This window comes from Echiichthys vipera (assembly GCF_963691815.1).
Source record: "Echiichthys vipera genome assembly, chromosome: 5".
NCBI lineage: Eukaryota > Metazoa > Chordata > Actinopteri > Perciformes > Trachinidae > Echiichthys > Echiichthys vipera.
The window spans coordinates 34,640,376-34,660,555 of record NC_139830.1 but is presented as its reverse complement, the minus strand read 5'-3'; the positions used below and the strand labels follow the sequence as shown (position 1 = coordinate 34,660,555).

Here is a 20,180-nt window from a genome sequence, read left to right as displayed (position 1 = left end):
CATTTCTTCTGGCCGTTGTTGAAACGTGATGTGTCTGCATATTGTAAAATGTGTCACACATTTCAACTGACTGGTAAGCCAAATCAGAAAATCAAGCCAGCTCCATTATGTCCAATTAAGGTACTGGAGAATCCCTTTGAGCACCTGATTGTGGATTGTGTGGGCCCACTGCCAAAGAGTAGGAATGGCAGCAGCTACTTGTTGACGGTGATGTGTAAGGCTACAAGGTACCCAACAGCATTTCCTTTACGTTCCATTAAAGTTAAGCCTGTGATTAAAGCTCTGACTAGTTTTATTGCCACTTTTGGCATTCCTAAGGTCATACAATCAGATCAGGGAAGTAACTTTATGTCTCGAACTTTTGCTAACGTGATGAAGCAGCTTCATGTGCAACATAACATTTCAAGTGCTTACCATCCAGAGTCTCAAGGGGCTCTGGAAAGGTTTCATCAAACATTGAAGTCAATGCTGAGATCGTATTGTACAGAGTTGTCACATGATTGGGAGGAAGGTCTTCCCTGGCTTTTGCTTGCAGTGCGAGAAGTTTGCCAAGAAAGTACAGGATTGAGCCCGAATGACTTGGTCTTCGGTCATAAAGTCCGTGGCCCATTGGCAGTTTTGAGTGATCACTGGAAAAGTGTGGATCCTCCTGATAACATTTTGACTTATGTCAATGATTTCCGCTGTCGTTTGTATACAGCTTGTGCAACTGCCCGGAAGAAGCTTGGTGGGGCTCAGACGAAGATGAAGGACCTGTTTGATCAGAAAGCTCAGGCTCGCCAGTTTCAGCCAGGTGATCAAGTTTTGGCACTGTTGCCAATTGTAGGCTCCCCCTTTCAGGCAAGGTTTCATGGACCATACACAGTTAAAAGTATGATATCTGATTGTGACTATCTTATCTATACACCAGAGAGAAGAAAGAAGGTTCAATGGTGTCACATTAATCTGTTGAAGCCATATTATGGTGGGCAGGCAAATGTGGGGGTTGTCAGTGGGAGTAGTGTCGTATCACCACATAAAAGCGAATCTAAAGTTGTCCTGGCTGTTGCAACATCTGCTAGTAGGTCATCTGAAGACTTTGCTGTTCCATCAGAGGAAACTGTTACAGGGAAACTGAAAAACTCTGCTTATTTGAACAACCTGGACAATCAGTTGAGTTACCTGTCAGGTCCTCAACAAACAGATTTGATTCAGTTAATCAGTTCCCATCTTTCTTTGTTTTCAGACACTCCGTCACGTACTCACCTGATCCAACATGACATTGATGTTGGGGATGCTAAACCCATTAAACAACGCTTCTACCGTCTTCCAATAGACAAGAGAAGGCGAATGGAGAAAGAGGTTGAGTACATGTTAGACAATGGCATGGCAGAACCAGTATCATCCAGTTGGGCTTCGCCATGTTTATTGGTTCTAAAGCAGGATGGATCTGACAGGTTCTGTACAGACTTTAGGAAAGTCAATGCTGTCACAAAACCTGATTGCTTCCCAATGCCACGTATTGAGGATTGTGTGGACGAGGTAGGGAATGCAATGAATGTGACAAAACTTGACCTTTTAAAGGGGTATTGGCAAGTGCCATTGACACAAAGGGCAAAAGACATGTGTGCATTTGTTACTCCTAGAGGGCTGTTTGCGTATAATGTCATGCCATTTGGATTGCGAAATGCTCCAGCTACGTTCCAACGTTTAATGAACAGGGTTTTACAGGGGCTTTCTGGATGCACGGCATATTTGGATGATGTTGTTGTGTATAGTGATTCTTGGGAATCACATGTTCAAAGACTCAATGCCCTGTTTAAACGCCTAGTGGAGGCCAACTTGACAGTTAACCTGTCGAAATGTGAATTTGCCAAGGCAGCCATTACATATCTTGGTAAGGTTGTGGGCCATGGCCAGGTATGTCCAGTGAGGGATAAAGTGGAAGCGATTGATAGGTACCCTGTGCCAACAACCAAAAAAGAGTTGGGGAGGTTTTTGGGATTGGTGGGATTTTATCGTTGTTTCTGTCAAAACTTCTCCACTGTTGTTGCTCCACTAACTAACCTGCTGAGTAAGAAAGCTGCATTTGTGTGGTCTCCCCAGTGTCAAGCTGCTTTTCTTGCTGTGAAGCGCCTCCTCTGCTGCTCTCCTGTACTTGCAGCTCCTGACTTTGAACGACTCTTCAAGATTCAGGTGGATGCAAGCGGAGTTGGTGCAGGAGCGATACTGTTACAGGAAGGGGAAGCAGGAATTGATCACCCAGTTTGTTTCTTCTCCCGTAAGTTCAAATGTCACCAATTGAACTATTCAGTTGTGGAGAAGGAAGCCCTAGCATTAATATGGGCTCTTCAATTTTTTGAGGTTTATGTAGGATCTGGCATGATGCCAATTACTGTGTACACTGACCATAATCCTCTTACCTTCCTATCCAGTATGCAGAACAACAACCAACGGTTGATGCGTTGGTCACTGTTTTTACAACCATTTAATCTGAACATTTGCCATATTAAAGGTCGGGAGAACGTGATGGCAGATGCTCTGTCTCGGACCTAGAAAGGGCCTTTATGAAGACCCTAAGGGTCTTTTTTTTATGGGGGGGGAGTGTGACGGCCATAGCCGTGTGTACTTGTGTGCTTGCCTTTTTGTTGCCTTTTATAGGTGTCTGTGGCCTGCTGCCTTTGCTGATGGGAAGCTGTCTGCTGCTGTAGCCCTGCCTCTGCTGCTGTAGCCCTGCCTCTGCTGCTGTAGCCCTGCCTCTGCTGCTGTGTGTCTCCGCCTCTACCTATGATTGCCACTGGCTGCACCTGTGGGGGAGCCTTTAAAAAGCCCGGCCTCCTGAGTTCACTCTCTTCCTGACTGCCGAGATGAAGCTTGTACCTGTGGGGATTGTGTTTATTGAATTCACAAACTGGAAGTAAAAGTTCACAATTGACTCTGTTGTGTGTGGTCCTACCTTCTTTGTTGCGGCCTTAACGAGCAGGTCGTAACAGCGGCGCTCAGGGAATAAACTCTCACTACTCAAAGTGATCACTGACATGCACCTTATCTCACTTGCACATTAAAATCCACATGGCATATTTTAATATAGTGTTTTTATCTGCAATACTGTACTTCTATTTTATTCTATTTTATTGTTGTTCATATTTTGTATTTTATATTTTATTATTTTTAGTACTTCTGATTGCTCTGTACCGCTGCTACGATGACCTAATTTCCCCTCGGGGATAAATAAAGTTATCTATCTATCTATCTATCTATCTATTGTGAGGTCATGAGAGGTTTTTCTTTGCAGCAGGCGGGGTGTAGGGCAGACAACAGCCAAACGTGGTTGCAAGCAGCAGAGGGTTTTTATTTTCGAGCACTCTTTCCAAAAACAGCTCAATGAAAAATAGTAGTTTAAACTCAAAAAGCTTAACAAGCAAGCAAACAAAAGTGCCTTCTTAAGGCCTTGACAACTTAGCTTTTGAATCTCAGTCTCTCTTCCCAAACACGCTTCCTCGCTCTCTGTCTCTGCTGCACCCTTTGTTCCCTTAATGCTTGAGCACCTGCCTTAATCAAGGGACTGAGGCATTTGCACCTGTCCGCGCGATGCATTCTGGGACATGTAGTTCGGGCGGCGGCCATCTTGTCGTCTGATAGCCCCTTCTGTAGAGGAATATAGCGCCCCTCTACCAGACGTCCCCTTGTGATGCCACATATCCCTCCTCCCGGGCCTGACGTCCTCGGCAGGGCGAATGAGGACCAAAAGGCATCACGGCGGGACAGGGCATCTGCATTCCCATGGCGTCGTCCTGGTCTGTAAACCACAGAGAAGTTAAACGGTTGGAGCCCTAAAAACCACCTGGTCACCCTACTGTTCGTCTCTTTGTTTTTAGCCATCCATTGTAACGGTGAATGATCTGTAACCAGAGTAAACCTTCTTCCCAATAAGTAGTATCTGAGTGTTGCCAGGGCCCACTTTATTGCTAAGCACTCTTTCTCAACTGTGGCATAGTTCTTCTCTCTTGGCAACAATTTCCGACTCAAGTAAAGAACTGGGTGTTCCTCACCTGCATGGACCTGGGATAGGACAGCACCTAGACCCACCTCCGAGGCATCTACCTGAACCACGAATTCCCTACTAAAGTCGGGGGCCAAGAGGACCGGTTTTGAGCACAATGCCCTCTTCAGGTTCTCAAAGGCGTCGTCCGCCGCCGGCGTCCATTTCACCATCCGGGAGCGTTTCTTTGTCGTCAGATCTGTGAGAGGAGCGGCTATCATAGCAAAGTTAGGGATGAACCGTCTGTAGTAGTTTGCAAGGCCTAAAAATGATCTCACCTGCCTCTTTGTCAAAGGCTTTGGCCACTCCTGTATGGCAGCAAGCTTCGCCTCCTGAGGTTTGACCAGGCCCCGGCCGATGGTATACCCTAGGTAGTTCGTTTCATTGTATGCCAGCTTGCATTTCTTGGGGTTCGCCGTCAAGCCTGCTTGTCGGAGGGAATCCAGGACCATCTGTACCCGAGGCAAGTGGCTTTCCCAGTCCGGGCTCTGGATCACCACATCGTCTAAATAGGCGGATGCATATTCGAGATTTTAATACCTGGTCCATTAAACGTTGGAAAGTGGCGGGGGCCCCACATAACCCAAATGGCATCCTCCTGTACTGCCACAGGCCTCCTGGAGTGGCAAAGGCTGTCTTCTCCTTCGAGTCCGCTGCCACAGGAACCTGCCAGTAACCTTTTGTAAGATCCAGAGTAGTTATGAATCGGGCATTACCAAGACTCTCAATGAGCTCGTCAACCCGCGGCATGGGGTAGGCATCGAACTTAGACACAGCATTTACTTTCCTAAAGTCATTACAGAAACGTACAGTGTTGTCAGGTTTGTCTGCCAGGACTATAGGACTGGACCAAGCACTTTTGGACTCTTCAATTACCTTCAACTCCAGCATTTTCTTCACCTCCTCCTCAATCAGCTTCTTGCGTGCCTCCGGTACCCGATATGGTCTTTGGTTCACCACTTCTCCGGGTTGTGTGTGTATTTCATGTTCCACTAGATGTGTGCAACCTGGGAGAGGTGAAAAAACATCCTGGTTGCGGTCCACCAGCTCCCGTGCTTGCTGTAGTTGGTGAGGGGAAAGATCAGGACCAAACTGCACTGCATCTCGAGCAACTTCACTCGTCTTCCTGGGGGAACCAACAGTGAACAGCGCCTCTCTATCATGCCATTTCTTTAAGTTAACATGGTATATTTGCTCACCTTTCCGCTTTCCAGGTTGTCTCACTCTGTAATTGACTTCGCCCACTCTTTCAACGACCTCAAACGGTCCCTGCCAAGTAGCCAAGAATTTGCATTCCACCGTGGGTACCAACACTAAAACTCTGTCCCCAGGTTTGAATTCTCTAGGTTGAGCTGCTCGGTTATAGGCTGCACTCTGATCCCGTTGTGCCTTTTCCATGTGCTCTTTCACAATTGGATATACAGTGTTCATTCGTTCACGCATTGCCCCCACATGTTCAATCATGGTTCTATGGGGACAGGGTTGCTCCTCCCAGGTTTCTTTGGCAATGTCTAGCAGTCCCCTTGGTTTGTAAGAATACAGCAAGTCAAAGGGTGAGAAGCCTGTGGAGGACTGTGGGACCTCTCTTACTGCAAATAAGAGGTAGGGGAGAAGCTGGTCCCAGTTTCTTCCATCTTCCCTAATGGCCTTTCTCAGCATTGCCTTGAGAGTTTGATTGAACCTTTCCACTAACCCATCAGTTTGTGGATGGTACACTGAGGTTCGGATTTGTTTCACTTGCAGCAGAGCACACAATTGCTGAGTAACTCTGGACATAAAAGGACTTCCTTGATCAGTAAGAATTTCTTTTGGCAGCCCTACTCTACTGCTGAAAATGAATAATTCTTTAGCGATTTGTTTAGCATTAGCTTTTCTTAGGGGGATGGCTTCTGGAAACCTGGTAGCGTAGTCCACCAGAACGAGGATGTATTGATGGCCCCTAGCACTCTTGGGGAGGGGGCCCACAATATCCAGCCCCACCCTCTCAAAAGGGGTTTCTATAATGGGCAAGGGAATGATGGGATTCCTGTACATCGGCTTTGGAGCTGTGACCTGGCACTCTGGGCATCTGCGACAATAATTCTCTACTTCCCTGTGAACTCCTGGCCAAAAGAACCGCTGCAATATTCGTTCCTTGGTTTTCTCCACCCCCAAGTGAGCCCCTAATAAGTGAGTGTGAGCTAACTGCAGAACTGTGGGGCGGTGAGGTTTGGGAACAAGGAGTTGCTCGACCACTTTGTCATTATTTTTAGTTACCTGATACAACAGACCATTCTTAACAGCAAAGTGTGGGTAGGAAGGGGTTGACCTGGCGCCTACCAAAGCTCCCTCTAAGACCTGAACATTTTTAAGGGCATTACTCAGGGTGGGATCTTGTATTTGAGCTGTTCCAAACTGACCTTTAAGGGGTGGTGTCACTCCAACACCCACAGTCTCTTTTTCACTGGGCACTGGCTGCGGTTCTGAGTCGGCAGTCTCCCCGGGTTCTGACTCCCCGCCACTAGAGTCCACTGCAAAAACTTGAGCTACAGTGGGTGGGGAAGAACATGGCTTGGCGAGGTTAACCCAGACTTCTCATTCGACTAACTTGAGACTTACGTTTTCGAGGTTCCCGGTTGTGCTTCTTTTGGGCTTCCCCCCACAGCATGGAGAAGGCTGGACAGTCTCGACCAATCAAAACAGGGACGGGAAGTGTCTTGACTACACCCACTTCAACATTGAATGACCCCTTAGTTGTCTTCAGTCTCACCACGGCAGTTGGGTACTCACAGGTGTCCCCATGGACACAAACAACAGGAACCGATTCACATTGAGCAAAGTGCGATGCCTCCAACACAGCCTCCTGGCCAAGGGTCCGAGCACTTCCCGAATCAAGCAAGGCTTCCACATCACATTGGTTGACTGTTACTGGGCAGGTCGGTCTCTGGTCTCCCATCTCCCCAAAGAGGGCAGCAAAGTGCACTTGAGGGTTGCTTGAAGACCCTGCTGTGGGCATCGGCTCATCTGACTTTTCACACTGCCACGAGATATGGCCCAACTCACCACAGCGATAGCACTGTCGAGATTCAGGGTTCGTGAATCTATTGGACTGAACAGGTTGACTAAACCCTCTTCTCTGTGAGCTAGAAGGAGAACTATCGGGCTTAGTCTCTTTTTGGTGGACCCAGCTGGGCCGAACGGGGATGGAGGCTGAGGGTTATTTACGGGGAAGTCGGAGCATATCAGAGGCTGCCTGATACTGCTCAACCGCTTCTACTAACTGCATAGCTGTTGGTAGTTTCTGCTGACTGATTATCCTTTTTGCTTCATATGGCAGAGCTCTCAGGTAACGGACCATCACAAGGGTTTCCACAATGGCTACAGAGCTGTTCTTTTCAGGTTCTAGCCACCTCTTGGTCACTCGAATTAATTCATGCATTTGAGCACGGGGTGTCCCCCCCCCCTTATAACTCCAATTATGGAAACGCTGTGCTAAGCTAAACTTGGTAAGGCCATGACGGCTGAAAATCTCTTCCTTTAGCTTGTCATAGTCTTGGCCAATGCTAGCCTCCACATCTTGAAATGCCTTAAGAGCCTCACCTGAGAGAAATGGGGCCAAGAGCCCTGCCCATTGTGCCTTCGGCCATCCCTCTCGAGTAGCAGTAGTCTCGAATGCATGGAGGTAAGCTTCCACATCATCAGTGACTCCCAACTTTGGAATGAAATTCCCTGCTTTGGGTTTTGGCTTAGTTTGTCGAAGCTCCAGTTCCTTGAGTTGATTTGCCTTTACTTGCTGTTGCAGCAAGGCCGCATTGGTTTCTTGCTGAGCCCTTTGGGCCTCCACCATCATCTGCAGTAGCTGCTCCATGTGGGCTTGGGAGTCCCTTGTGTGAAGTCCTAAAAAAAGTTCCGCCAAGTCTTCAATACCTTCGGTTTTAATCATCCGTCTCTATGCACCTACTGCCCGCATTCTCCACCATATGTGAGGTCATGAGAGGTTTTTCTTTGCAGCAGGCGGGGTGTAGGGCAGACAACAGCCAAACGTGGTTGCAAGCAGCAGAGGGTTTTTATTTTCGAGCACTCTTTCCAAAAACAGCTCAATGAAAAATAGTAGTTTAAACTCAAAAAGCTTAACAAGCAAGCAAACAAAAGTGCCTTCTTAAGGCCTTGACAACTTAGCTTTTGAATCTCAGTCTCTCTTCCCAAACACGCTTCCTCGCTCTCTGTCTCTGCTGCACCCTTTGTTCCCTTAATGCTTGAGCACCTGCCTTAATCAAGGGACTAAGGCATTTGCACCTGTCCGCGCGATGCATTCTGGGACATGTAGTTCGGATGGCGGCCATCTTGTCGTCTGATAGCCCCTTCTGTAGAGGAATATAGCGCCCCTCTACCACACGTCCCCTTGTGATGCCACACTATCTAAAGGATATTACATGGGCCCAGGAACACTTCAGAAAATTATTGTTCATCGCTACGTCTACAAGTGCAAGTTAAAACTCTACCATGCAAGGTGAAAGCCATATATCAACAACACCCAGAAACACCTTCACCTTTTCTGGGCCAGAGCTCACCTGAGATGGACTGACGCAAAGTGGAAAAGTGAGCTGTGGTCTGAGGAGTTCAAATTTCCAATTGTTTTCGGTAATCATGGACGCTGTGTCCAGATTGTTATCAGTGCAAAGTTCAAAAGCCAGCATCTGTGATGGTATGGGAGTGTGTTAGATCCCATGGGTAACTTGTACATCTGTGAAGGCACCATTAATGCTGAAAGGTACATACAGGTTTTGGAGTAACATATGCTACCATCCAAGCAACATCTTCTTCAAGGATGTTCCTGCTTATTTCAGCAAGACAATGCCAAGCCACATTCTGCACATGTTACAACAGCGTGGCTTCGTAGTAAAAGAGTTCAGACTGGCCTGCTGCAGTCCACACCTGTCTCCAATTGAAAATGTGTGGAGCTTTATGAAGCTCAAAATACAACAATGTAGACCCCGACTGTTGAGCAACTTAAGTTGTACGTTAAGCAAGAATGGGAAAGAATTCCACCTACAAAGCTTCAACAATTAGTGTCCTCAGTTTCCAAACACTTATTGCGTGTTGTTTAAAGGACGGTCGATGAAACACAGTGGTAAACATGTCCATGTCCCAGCTTTTTTAGGACGTGTTGCAGGCATCAAATTCAAAATGAGTGAATATTTGCAGAAAAAAAAGAAAAAAGTTTATCAGTTTGGACATAAATAATAAATATAGGTTGAAAAGATTTGCAAATCATTGTATTCTGTTTTTATTTACGTTTTACACAACCTTCCAACTTCATTGGAATTGAGGTTGTAAACCACACTTGATGGGTATATTCCTGAAGACCCAGGGGAGTGCAGTGTTGAATCTGGTGCTATTTGGCCATAAACAAAAATGAATTGTTCCTGGATTTTGTGGGTACAGATACATTTTCCATATAAGCCATGCCCATTGCATGTACGTAGGTGGATATGAATAGGTCTAAATCTGTTTTTCCACTACTAGATTTTGAGCAGTCATCACCAAGTTCTGTCCAAAACATCTCTGGACCAAGCAGGAAAGTGTTACTTTTGCAGATTTTTGATGTCCCGTAAAGTTTCCTGCTGTGGACAGGGCTTATATTACAAAGAAGTCATATCTCCTGATTATAGCCAGACGATATATCAATCGGCCTGTATTATCGGCCAGTACCTATCACAGTATCGGTATCTTTGATCTCGGTGTATATGTTTTAAGATATACGCCAATATGAAAAACTTTTTTACAGAACCTATAATTCAGAAAAAGATGCTTGCGGTGATTTAGAAATGCTGTTGTATAGTTATTTATTCTTTATTTTCTGGGAGATTTACAGGGAGTATGTGATGTAATATATAACCATATGTAATACTTGATTTTTGAATTTTTATTACCCTTTATTAAACCAGGAATATTCCCATTGAGATTTAAAATCTCTTTTCCCAGGGAGTCCTGGTCAAGACAGCAGCATAAACATACAAGTTTCACATTTAGAACCAAAAAAACACACAACTAAACATGATAAATCAACAAAATAAAACAGCTTTAAAAAATAAAAAAGCAGATCAGTGAGACAGTACGTATACAAATTGTATTCAAAGAGTCCTTAATCCTGCTTTTGAAATGTTCCATGCTGATCAGGGATTCCAGTTTGAAATGATCCTGTAGTTTATTCCAAGATAGGGGTGCTAAATATTTAAAAGCACTTTTACCAGACCTTGTTCGAGGAACATTGAACATAAGGAGGCTGCTGGAGAGGGTGGTGCAGGTTCTGGTGTTTCTAGGAGCCAGTAGAAAACACAGATATGATGGAAGTTGATGTAAAATAGCCTTATAAAGAAACACATACCAAGGCTCCATTCTACGGGTGTGTAATGAAGATAGTCCAACTTTCTCATAAAGAGTACAGTGGTGTGTTCGGAAACTAGAATCAGAGATGAATTGTAAAGCAGCATGGTACACAGAATCCAGCATTTCTAAAGATGACACATTTGCACTAATGTACAAATTATCACCGTAGTCAATAACAGATAAAAGAATGGCTTGGATGATTTTTTATTAGCACTAAGAGAAAAACATTTATTTCTTTATAAAAAACCCAACTTCACCCTGAGTTTTTTTAGTAAGGCACTCAATATGGTATTTAAAAGACAAATATTCCTCAAGGAAAAAGCTCAGATATTTATAGGTTAAGACTTTCTCAATCACCTTATTATTGAGAGTAACAATCTATAAGTTCTTTACATTTGTCTGACATACAACTGTCTTAAGTCTCGAGAAGCAGATCATTTTAGTTTTATCAACATTTAATACAAGTCTCACTCCACAAAGATTTTTCTGAACTACATTAAAGGCATAATTGCACTTTTTAAAGATGAGGCAGAGCTATAAATAATGGTGTCATCTGCATAAAAATTAAATTTTGCTACTTTACTACAGAAATTATTAATAAAGATTGTAAATAAAATAGGTGGCTACATGGTGGTGAAGTGGTTAACACTGTCGCCTCACAGCGAGAAGGTACCAGGTTTGCATCCCGGCTGAGGCCTTTCTGTGTGGAGTTTGCATGTTCTCCCCGTGTCTGCATGGGTTTTCTCCGGGTTCTCCGGTTTCCTCCCACAATCCAAAAGACATGCACATGTTAGGTTAATTGGTGACTCTAAAATTGCCGTAGGTGTGAATGGTTGTCTGTCTCTGTGCGTCTCTACTGGCGTCCTGTCCAGGGTGTACCCCGCCTCATGCCCGATGTCAGCTGGGATCGGCTTCAGCCCCCCACGACCCCAACAGGGACAAGCGGTTGAAGATGATTGAATGAATGAATAAAATAGTTCCCAAAATGGACCCTTGGGAGACACCATTTTCTACAGTCATGAAGTCAGAAAATAAACCGTGAGCTTGGACACATCAGTACACTGTACACAATTCCTCCTGGACAACTTTTCGGGCTCACAGGCTGTTTCTTGTTTTTACCTCTGAATGTAATAGAATAGAATAGAATAGAATTACTTTAATGATCCAAGACTGGGTAATTTTTTTGTAACAGCAGTAGTGGGTCAGCAAATAAAAACTTTGTACATAACATAAATAGAATCCAATATATACATAATGTATATATACAGTGCACAGTGTGCTATAAACAATAAACAATAATAATATATACAACAAAATACGCAAAATATACTATAACAATAATAATATATACAAAACAAAAAAAAACAGTAGAGATAGCAGAGTTTTCTGTCAGGCAGAGGTGAGAGAGTTATTATAAAAAGTGATGGATTGTGGCAGGAAAAATTTCCTGAATCTGTTGCTACGACAGCGAAGCTGAAGCAGCCTTTTGGAGAAGGTGCTCCGCTGTCTGACCAGTGTGAGTTGGAGAGGGTGGAGAGGATTATCCATGATGGATAACAGTTTTTTCAGGGTCCTCCTCTCCACCACAGCCTCCAGAGTGTCCTGTTTGCAGCCAATCACCGAGCCAGCCTTCCTGATCAGTTTGTTGAGTTTGTTGGTGTCGCTGGTGTCAATGCTGCTTCCCCAACAAACCACAGCAAAGAAAAGTACACTGGCCACCACAGACTGATAAAAGATCTCCAATATCTTGCTGCGCACGTTGAAGGATCTCAGCTTCCTCAGGAAGCAAAGTCTGCTCATCCCCTTCTTGTAAACAGCTTCAGTGTTAGATCTCCAGTCCAGTCTATGGTTGATGGTAACACCCAGGTACTTGTAATCCTCCACTGCATCCACATCCTTTCCCAGAATGCACAGATGTTGGAAAGCCGTGTTCCTCTTCTTCCTGAAATCTATCACCATCTCTCTGGTCTTGCTGATGTTCAGCCGCAGGTGATTCTGTCCAGTCCCAATCACAAAGTTGTCTACCAGTGCCCTGTACTCCTCCTCCTGTCCCTCACTTTTACACCCAACAACAGCCAAGTCGTCAGAAAACTTTTGCAGGTGACACGACCCAGTGTTGTACTGAAAGTCAGTGGTGTATAATGGGAACAGGAAAGGAGACAGTACAGTCCCTTGTGGAGCTCCTGTATCGCAAACCATCACATCAGACAGAACACTGCCCATACGGACAAACTGCCCCCTGCCTGTCAGGTAGTCAGTAATCCAGGAGATCATTGTGTCATCTACTCCCATCATCTGCAGCTTCTCCCCTAGTAGCAGTGGCTGAATGGTGTTAATAGCACTAGAGAAATCAAAGAATTTGATTCTCACAGTACCTCCTCCACCATCCAGGGGCAAATGGGCTCGTTGCAGCAGGTAGATGACAGCGTCATCAACTCCCAAGTGGGGCTGGTAAGCAAATTGCAGAGGGTCTAGCAGCTCTAACCTGCGGCCTCAGGTTGACCACAACTAGTCTCTCCAGCACCTTCATGACGTAAGATGTGAGGGCCACTGGTCGATGGTCATTGAGGTCTGATGGTGTCGACTTCTTTGGAACAGGAATCAGGCAGGAAGTCTTCCAGAGCACTGGTATTCTCTCCTGACCAAGGCTCAGGTTGTAGATGTGTTGTAGCACAGGAGACAGCTGGCTGGCACATTCAGGATCCTGGGGTTGATACCGTCAGGGCCTGCAGCCTTATGCTGGTGGAGTCTCTCCAGCTGTCTCCTAACCTGGCCTGCAGTCACTGCTGGTGTCTTCAGTGGAGGACGAGGAGTTGGAGGAGGAGGTGATGGTGGAGGAGGAGGAGGCAGAGGAGGAGGAGGAGGAGGTGGAAGAGGTGGAGGAGGAGGAGAGGTGCTGCACAAGAGAGCTCACAGCAGGGGATTGAGGCGGGAGGGGAGGAAGCATTTGGGGCAGTGAGGGTGTGTGGGGGTCTGGAGGTGTCATGGAGACGAAAGAAGGCTGTGAGCTGAACCTATTGAAGAATCTGTTCAGCTTGTTTGCCCTCTCCAGGCTGCCTGATGACTGTCTGCCGCTCACCTTACACCCAGTGATCTGCTTCATACCGGTCCACACATCCCTCACATTGTTCTGCAGTTGGCCTCCAGCTTCCTCCTGTAGGCGTCTTTACAGGTCCTCAGCATATCCCTGAGTTCATGCTGCACTCTCCTCCGTTCTTCCCTGTCTCCAGACCTGAACGCCCTCTTCTTCTTGTTAAGAAGGGCTTTCAGGTCATTGGTGATCCATGGCTTGTTATTAGAGAAGCAGCTCACAGTCCGGGTTGGCATGGTGGTGTATTCACAGAACCTAATGTATTCTGTGATGCAGTCGGTCATGTTGTCCAGATCCTCTCCATGTGGCTCAATAAGTGCATCCTAGTCTGTCGACTCAAAGCAGTCCTGTAGTGCGTCAGCGGCCTCCTGAGTCCACCTCATCACGCTCCTAGTGTGGACAGGCTGCCGCTGAACAAGGGCAATATACTTAGGGGTCAGCAGAACCAGGTTGTGGTCAGATCTTCCGAGAGGGGGGAGGGCTGTGGGACTGTATGCATCCTTAGCATTTGCATACAACAGACCCAGTGTGTTACAGTCTCTAGTGGGGCAGTCAACATACTGGTGAAATGTTGGGAGGGTTTTATCCAGTGAGACATGATTAAAATCCCCAGTGATGACAATAAATGCGTTAGGATGCAGCGTCTGTATCTGGGCAACAGAGGATAGGATGACGTCACAGGCCAGCGCTGCATCAGCTGAAGGAGGAACGTACACACCGATAATGATGGCGTGAATTCCCGGGGCAAATAATAAGGCCTCATCCCCACAGTCAACAGTTCTATGTCCGGGGTACAGAGACGTTTCTTCACGTGAACGTGTCCGGGATTACTCCACCTCTCAGTCACGTACAGTGCAATCCCTCCTCCTTTTTTCTTTCCGCTGTTTGTCACGTCCCTGTCCGCCCGAATAGTGCTGAAACCGGGAATCGCCACGTTGTGGTCCGGGATGTGTGAGTGAAGCCATGTCTCCGTGAAACACAACACACTGCACTCTGAGCCTTTATCAGCGCGGCAAGCTCGTCCGTCTTGTTCCCCAGAGACCTCACGTGACGATCGCCGGTACAGCCGGTCTGTGTCTCCTCCTCTTCGCCCTCCGTTTCACTCCAGCTCTGCAGCCACGGCGTCTCCTCCGCAGCTCCTTCAGGACCTCAGGTCTGGCTCCAGGCAGCAGTACAGGTTCACACAGCGCAATCAGCTGGTCGCGTGTGTAAACAATGCGCTCAGTGATGCGCTCCTGACCCTCCGTTGCTAGGGTTAGCAAAACCATCACAAAAACAAAAACAACACAAAAAGTGCCGTGAAAGTTCAAAAAAAGAAAGGTGTTCATCCTCTCCCAGTCCCTGGAGAAGAGTCGTCAAAAGTTTAGCAAAAACCAGAACACAAACACAACAAAAACCTTTTAAAAAACTTAAAAACCCACGGGAGCTGCTGTTACAGGCTACCACCTAGTACGGGGCCATAGCATGTATGTATAATGTTAAATGTCCTTTAATAAAGTTATTCATTTATGAAAGCAGCCTTCTGAGCATCTTTCCAGAGTCATATTGGTAAACATTCCACATAGAAAAGGTCTATTTTAATCCCAGCTCAGAAATCTTCTCCTCCAAAGTCGTATCTGCCTTAGAAAACCCATATGTCTGTGTTGTGTTCTCAGTGGGGCCGTGTGCTCTGGAATACACCAAACTGAAGACGTCAGATCATTTCTGGACTGACCCTTCAGCCAACGAGCTAGTTCAGCGCCACCGTATCCACGGGGCCCACAGGGGCCAAGACACATCAGCTGGCCGCCGGCCTGCTCTGGGGGTGAGTGTTGAGGGTTCTGTGGATCTGCCTCTTTAGTCCTCAGGAGGTGTAGTGTGGTGGTGGGTGGTCTCAGTGTTCACTGAGATTGTGTGGGATAAGAGTTGTTATATATAAAGATTTTTTTTTTCTAGATCCGCAAGAGGCAGTCCAGTGGCAGCATGTCAGAGGACAAGTTTGCTGCATCAGCGAGGGAGTATGTGGAGTCTCTTCACCAGAATTCCAGAACACACCTTCTCTATGGCAAAAACAACGTCCTGGTGCAACCGGTACAACTGCACATTCTCACTTAGTGACCAGCTTTCATGTCCATTCCATTTCTGTTTGACTCTGCTAAATATCTGCTAAACATTGGGCTTTAAGTTGGATTCCCCCTGATAATCCTACAGAACCAGCCCCTGACACATATACGTGGATCAGTACCTAATATAGTACCTATATATCAGTACCTAATATAAGTCTCCCTAAATTGACTAATTGTAGTCTGTGCATATTTCATGAATATGGGTTTCATATTATTCTTGTATCTTCTATTTGTAGGGATGCACCGAGTGTGATCTTTGGATACCGATGTTTTTGTTGTTGTTTTTGGTATTTATTCCCCATTTTGTGCCAGGGAAACAAAGAAATCGAAATTAGTTTAAAAGTAATTTAGCCCTTTATTACACTACCTTTGAAGGAGCAGAAATTCAATCATTCAATTAAGCTTAATAAAACCTTCTTTCACATGAAAAATATTATTTAAAAAAAACAACTTATACAGTGGAGTGGGACAGGCTCTTAAAATGTTGACATTTTAAAACAGAGCCCTGCTAACACTTGTAGCTGAGAGCACATTCAGATGATCAGCAGTCACTGCACACTATGCATACTAAATGACACTATATGTTTCTACTCTCTGCTTCTAATATCATTATTAGGGTAAAAAAAAAAGAACTAATAGATAATACCACAAAGCGTCCTTAGTTTATTACTTACATTAATTTCCAGAACAGAAATTTGAACATTGGCTAAAGCCAGGTTCAAAATGCTTCTTTCATTTTGTTGACAGATTAGAGTCAAAGTTTTTTAAAGATATCCCTTTTATCACTCCATATAACTCCATGAAGCAGAAAATGCTGTCTCAATGTTTGTATGAATAAAATGTCTGAACAAAATCCTTCAGAATATAGATAGGAATAAAACTGGGCAGCCTGGTCTCACCAAAAGGCGTGTGAATGACACGCTATTTCTCTCAAGCCATCTCGCGTATAATTACAACGCATGTCATGTTTTTTGCGTGTCATTTCACGCCATGTAGTCTCAATTGACTCGTATCGTGCAGAGATGGCGTTGTCATTTCACGCACAAATGTCATTGAGGGAAAACCCACGTGTTCTTATTTCTCCGCTACTTTCCGGAGAAATACGAAGTGGTGGAGCTTTCTGTCAGAGGGTTGTTTTTAAATCAATATTTCATGTGAAGAATGGCTGAAATAACCCGGGCGTGAAATGCCCTAACCCTAACCCTAACCCTTACCCTAACCCTAACCCTGACCCTAACCCTAACCCTAACCCTAACCCTGGGGAACTACGAGCGTTAAATGACACGCGAAAAGCTTAATATGCGTAGACATGCACGCGAAAAGTCATGCAAGTCATGAAAAGTGGCGTGCTTATACGCCCTCCCATGAGACCACGTTGAACTGGGAAGTGAGGTGTCTGTAAGTGCTGCTGAAGTGGAGATCACTGTTCATAATTTTATAGAATATCCACTGTGGCTATACCACTGCTGTACTAGAATGTTTTTTTTTAAATAACCAAGGCACTTCAACAAAAACCTTTATTTTGTGAAAAAAAGTGATCAAAATTAGAGAACAGTAACCATTGTGTCAGAAGAGAAGATTTCAACAATGTTTTTTTTTTTCCGGCTATATGAAAATGAATAGGAAGTATAGAGGCCACAGCTTTGAATGACTTCAGCCTATCTGCGCCCACAGGACATCACTAGTTTCTCACACTGCTCTGGTTTGATCTTTGTCCATTCTTTTGCGGAAGAATTAATACTTTGTTCTCTAATTTTGATCTCCAGTGTATATATGTTGATTTTTTTTACCCTGCTCGTTCTGCCTGTTTTCATCAAAATCAAAGACCCTTGCTGAAGCAGATGAGCTGAGTTTTTGAAGGTCAAACTTTCATAAATGTATAATGAAGTATATGTTTTTGTGTATGAGTATGGTATCCATCTTCTTGTAGTCCTTGGAAAAGAAAGCTAATGCTGAAACTAAGATTTGATAGTTAGAGTAAACTGAAGTTGTTTGGATAAGAATGGTATGATGGAGGATACAGCCTCTCTGTCTTGTGCTCTGGTCTCACGTTATGCCCTTTCTTCTTCCTCTTCCTTCTCCCTTGGTAGAAAAAGGACATGGAGGTGTTGCGGGGCTACTTGTCACTCCACCAGACTGGTGAAAACCTTACCCTAAAGTGGACACCAAACCAGCTCATCAACGGCACGCTGGGAGATTGTGACCTGGAGAAGAGGTGGCCAAAACACACCCCCTTTATGTTTTTAGATCGATGATATTTAAATTATTGAATGCCTCCTTGTAAAAAAAAACTTGCATTTAAAGACACTTGTAATGATCTGAAATGAGAAACTGCCTCTGAAGCTTCCTTTTACACCTCTCTGTCAGTATCTACTGGGACTATGCGTTGACTGTCCCTCTGCGCCAGATAGTCTGTATCCACTGTCACCAACGCCGTGAGTACTGTTCTTCCTTAAGATGGCTGCTTGTTCAGTCCTCCTCACAGCCACACTGCATCAATCCCCTTTCATGAAAGCATTCTGTCATGAAAGAGCTGCATTTCAGAAGCTGTACTCAAATATTGATCGCTTGTCTTGATAAAGTTTGCTAAGATTAAGATTTGCTCTTGATGGTTTTCCATCTTTAATAACTATCATTTGTCTTGGTGACTGCTTCTTCACCGTTTATTTTCTCTGTGTTCATGTACTCATACACGGTTTATATACATCTATAACTTATGATGATGATATATGTTCTTTTGTTCCTATCTCATCCTTGCTTCATTATTTTTCATCTCATTCTAGTTGACTGTGGTGGCACGCTGGTTCTGGTCAGTCAGGATGGAATCCAGCGGCCACCTCTCCACTTCCCCCCCGGTGGTCACCTCCTGGCCTTCCTCTCCTGTCTAGAAACAGGTCTTTTACCGCGGGGTCAGCTGGAGCCCCCCCTCTGGTCCCAGAAAGGCAAGGTGTGTCCCCGTGTCAGAGCTGTATTCATAAGGTTATTTATACGCAACTGCCTGGCCAGGTAACATGTACGAACTGAATTCACAGACATGGTACAGATTTATAGTATGACTGTATTCACTTATTTATTCAGTGTTAATACAGCTCAGGCTAAATTACAATTGTAACAGAGAGGACTGTCTCCTAAATCAACAGAAGTTTCTTCCCATTTTTCTGTGGGTGCCAATGATTATTGCTGCGTTGAATACAATTTTACAGATTTCTATTAGTATTATTATATAATAAATAGTGTAAAATTAGATTTATTTTTTTAATATTTAGTTAACAGATGACCTTTTTAGGGTTATTGGAATAAGTTACATATTTGAATGAATTGTAGCTCCATAGTGTATTCTGTTCCTTGAGTTAACAAGGGAACTATCTAACATGCTGAACCCTGCCTGTAATTCCGAAACAGTTAAGGTTGGCAGAGGGATATGATAATGAGATGATATAGCACGTTTGGTTATGAGTCTTGAGTTTTACTACGCTGAGAGAGTGTCATTAAAGGGGACCAAGTTACACAGTCAAAGCTGTTTCCGTGCTCTATCCACTTCCCAGAAGGACTTGTATGTAATAGAATTAACGTCACAGTGCGGAGTGAAAACAATTAAAGCATGTGCTGTGATATGCAACAAATGCAAACCCTTGTTAAAAGTCCCCTTTCCTGTATCTATATGAGCTCAGTGCTTTCCTCATCTGTTCCACCAAAATACTAGGGGTTCAACGGCTCACTGTTTTGTTTGTTTTGCACATTAGGGAGAAGAAAAACAGAACCACTTCTGATGGTCTCTGTATTTTAGTGCTTGCGAGAGTAACATTATTGTTTAATCCAGAGATTTGATAATAAAGGGAATTAACAAATATTCTTTCAAAAGCAAGTAAATGTGTTACTCAGCCCATCTAAACCTGACTTAAAGTTGTACTCTATAAGATTTGAGATATGTTGTTTCTAGCGGCCTCTTTGGCAGTAAGATCTAACTGCAGGCGAGCCTGTTCTTTCAGAGCCCTCTATTGTTTTGTTTTTTCTCTTTTGTAAACTTTATTGACACACATTCACCTCTGTACTTCCAGTCCCTTCCCTATGTGTTCTCCTCTTAAATCCATACACACACACACATGCTCCTATTATACGTCTGCCCTTATTACAAGCCTGACTCAGAAGTTGGAATTTCCAATTCCCACCGTACTCTACGGGGGAATTGTTGGGTCTATGTTTATCATAAATAAGTCATAGAGTGTGGTCTTTACCTAGTTTGTAAAATGTCCTGAGATAACTTTTGTTATGATTTGGCACTATAAATAAAATTGAATTGAATTGAATTGAATTGAATTTCCGATTACAAGTGAACGCAGCATAACCGTTGGTGACGATCTGGATCGACAGACCAACCGCTGTCAGCACCGTCACTAACATGGCGGTTTATTTACATCTAGAGAGGGAATGTCTCCACAGATACACAGATGCGAATACTCAGTAAAAAAGGCAACAAATGCTTTCATTAGTTGGTAACATGATCAATCACCGTTGTTTTAACTCACTCTGTGATAGATAGGACAATTAAATAGATAAGTATGTAACGGAGTGTAACTTTAAAAGATGGTGCGCC

General features: G+C 44.5%; 1 protein-coding gene across 1 annotated transcript in view; it reads left to right on the top strand.

Moving 5' to 3' along the window:
- The window catches only part of sgsm2 (small G protein signaling modulator 2), a 230,214-nt gene that overhangs the window by 176,934 nt on the left and 33,100 nt on the right, over window positions 1-20,180 (top strand). The window contains exons 6-10 of the mRNA XM_083914451.1: window positions 15,137-15,285; window positions 15,417-15,551; window positions 17,677-17,801; window positions 17,954-18,021; window positions 18,370-18,533. Of these exons, the coding sequence (XP_083770577.1) occupies window positions 15,137-15,285; window positions 15,417-15,551; window positions 17,677-17,801; window positions 17,954-18,021; window positions 18,370-18,533 (641 nt within the window). The remainder of the gene's footprint in view (window positions 1-15,136; window positions 15,286-15,416; window positions 15,552-17,676; window positions 17,802-17,953; window positions 18,022-18,369; window positions 18,534-20,180) is intronic.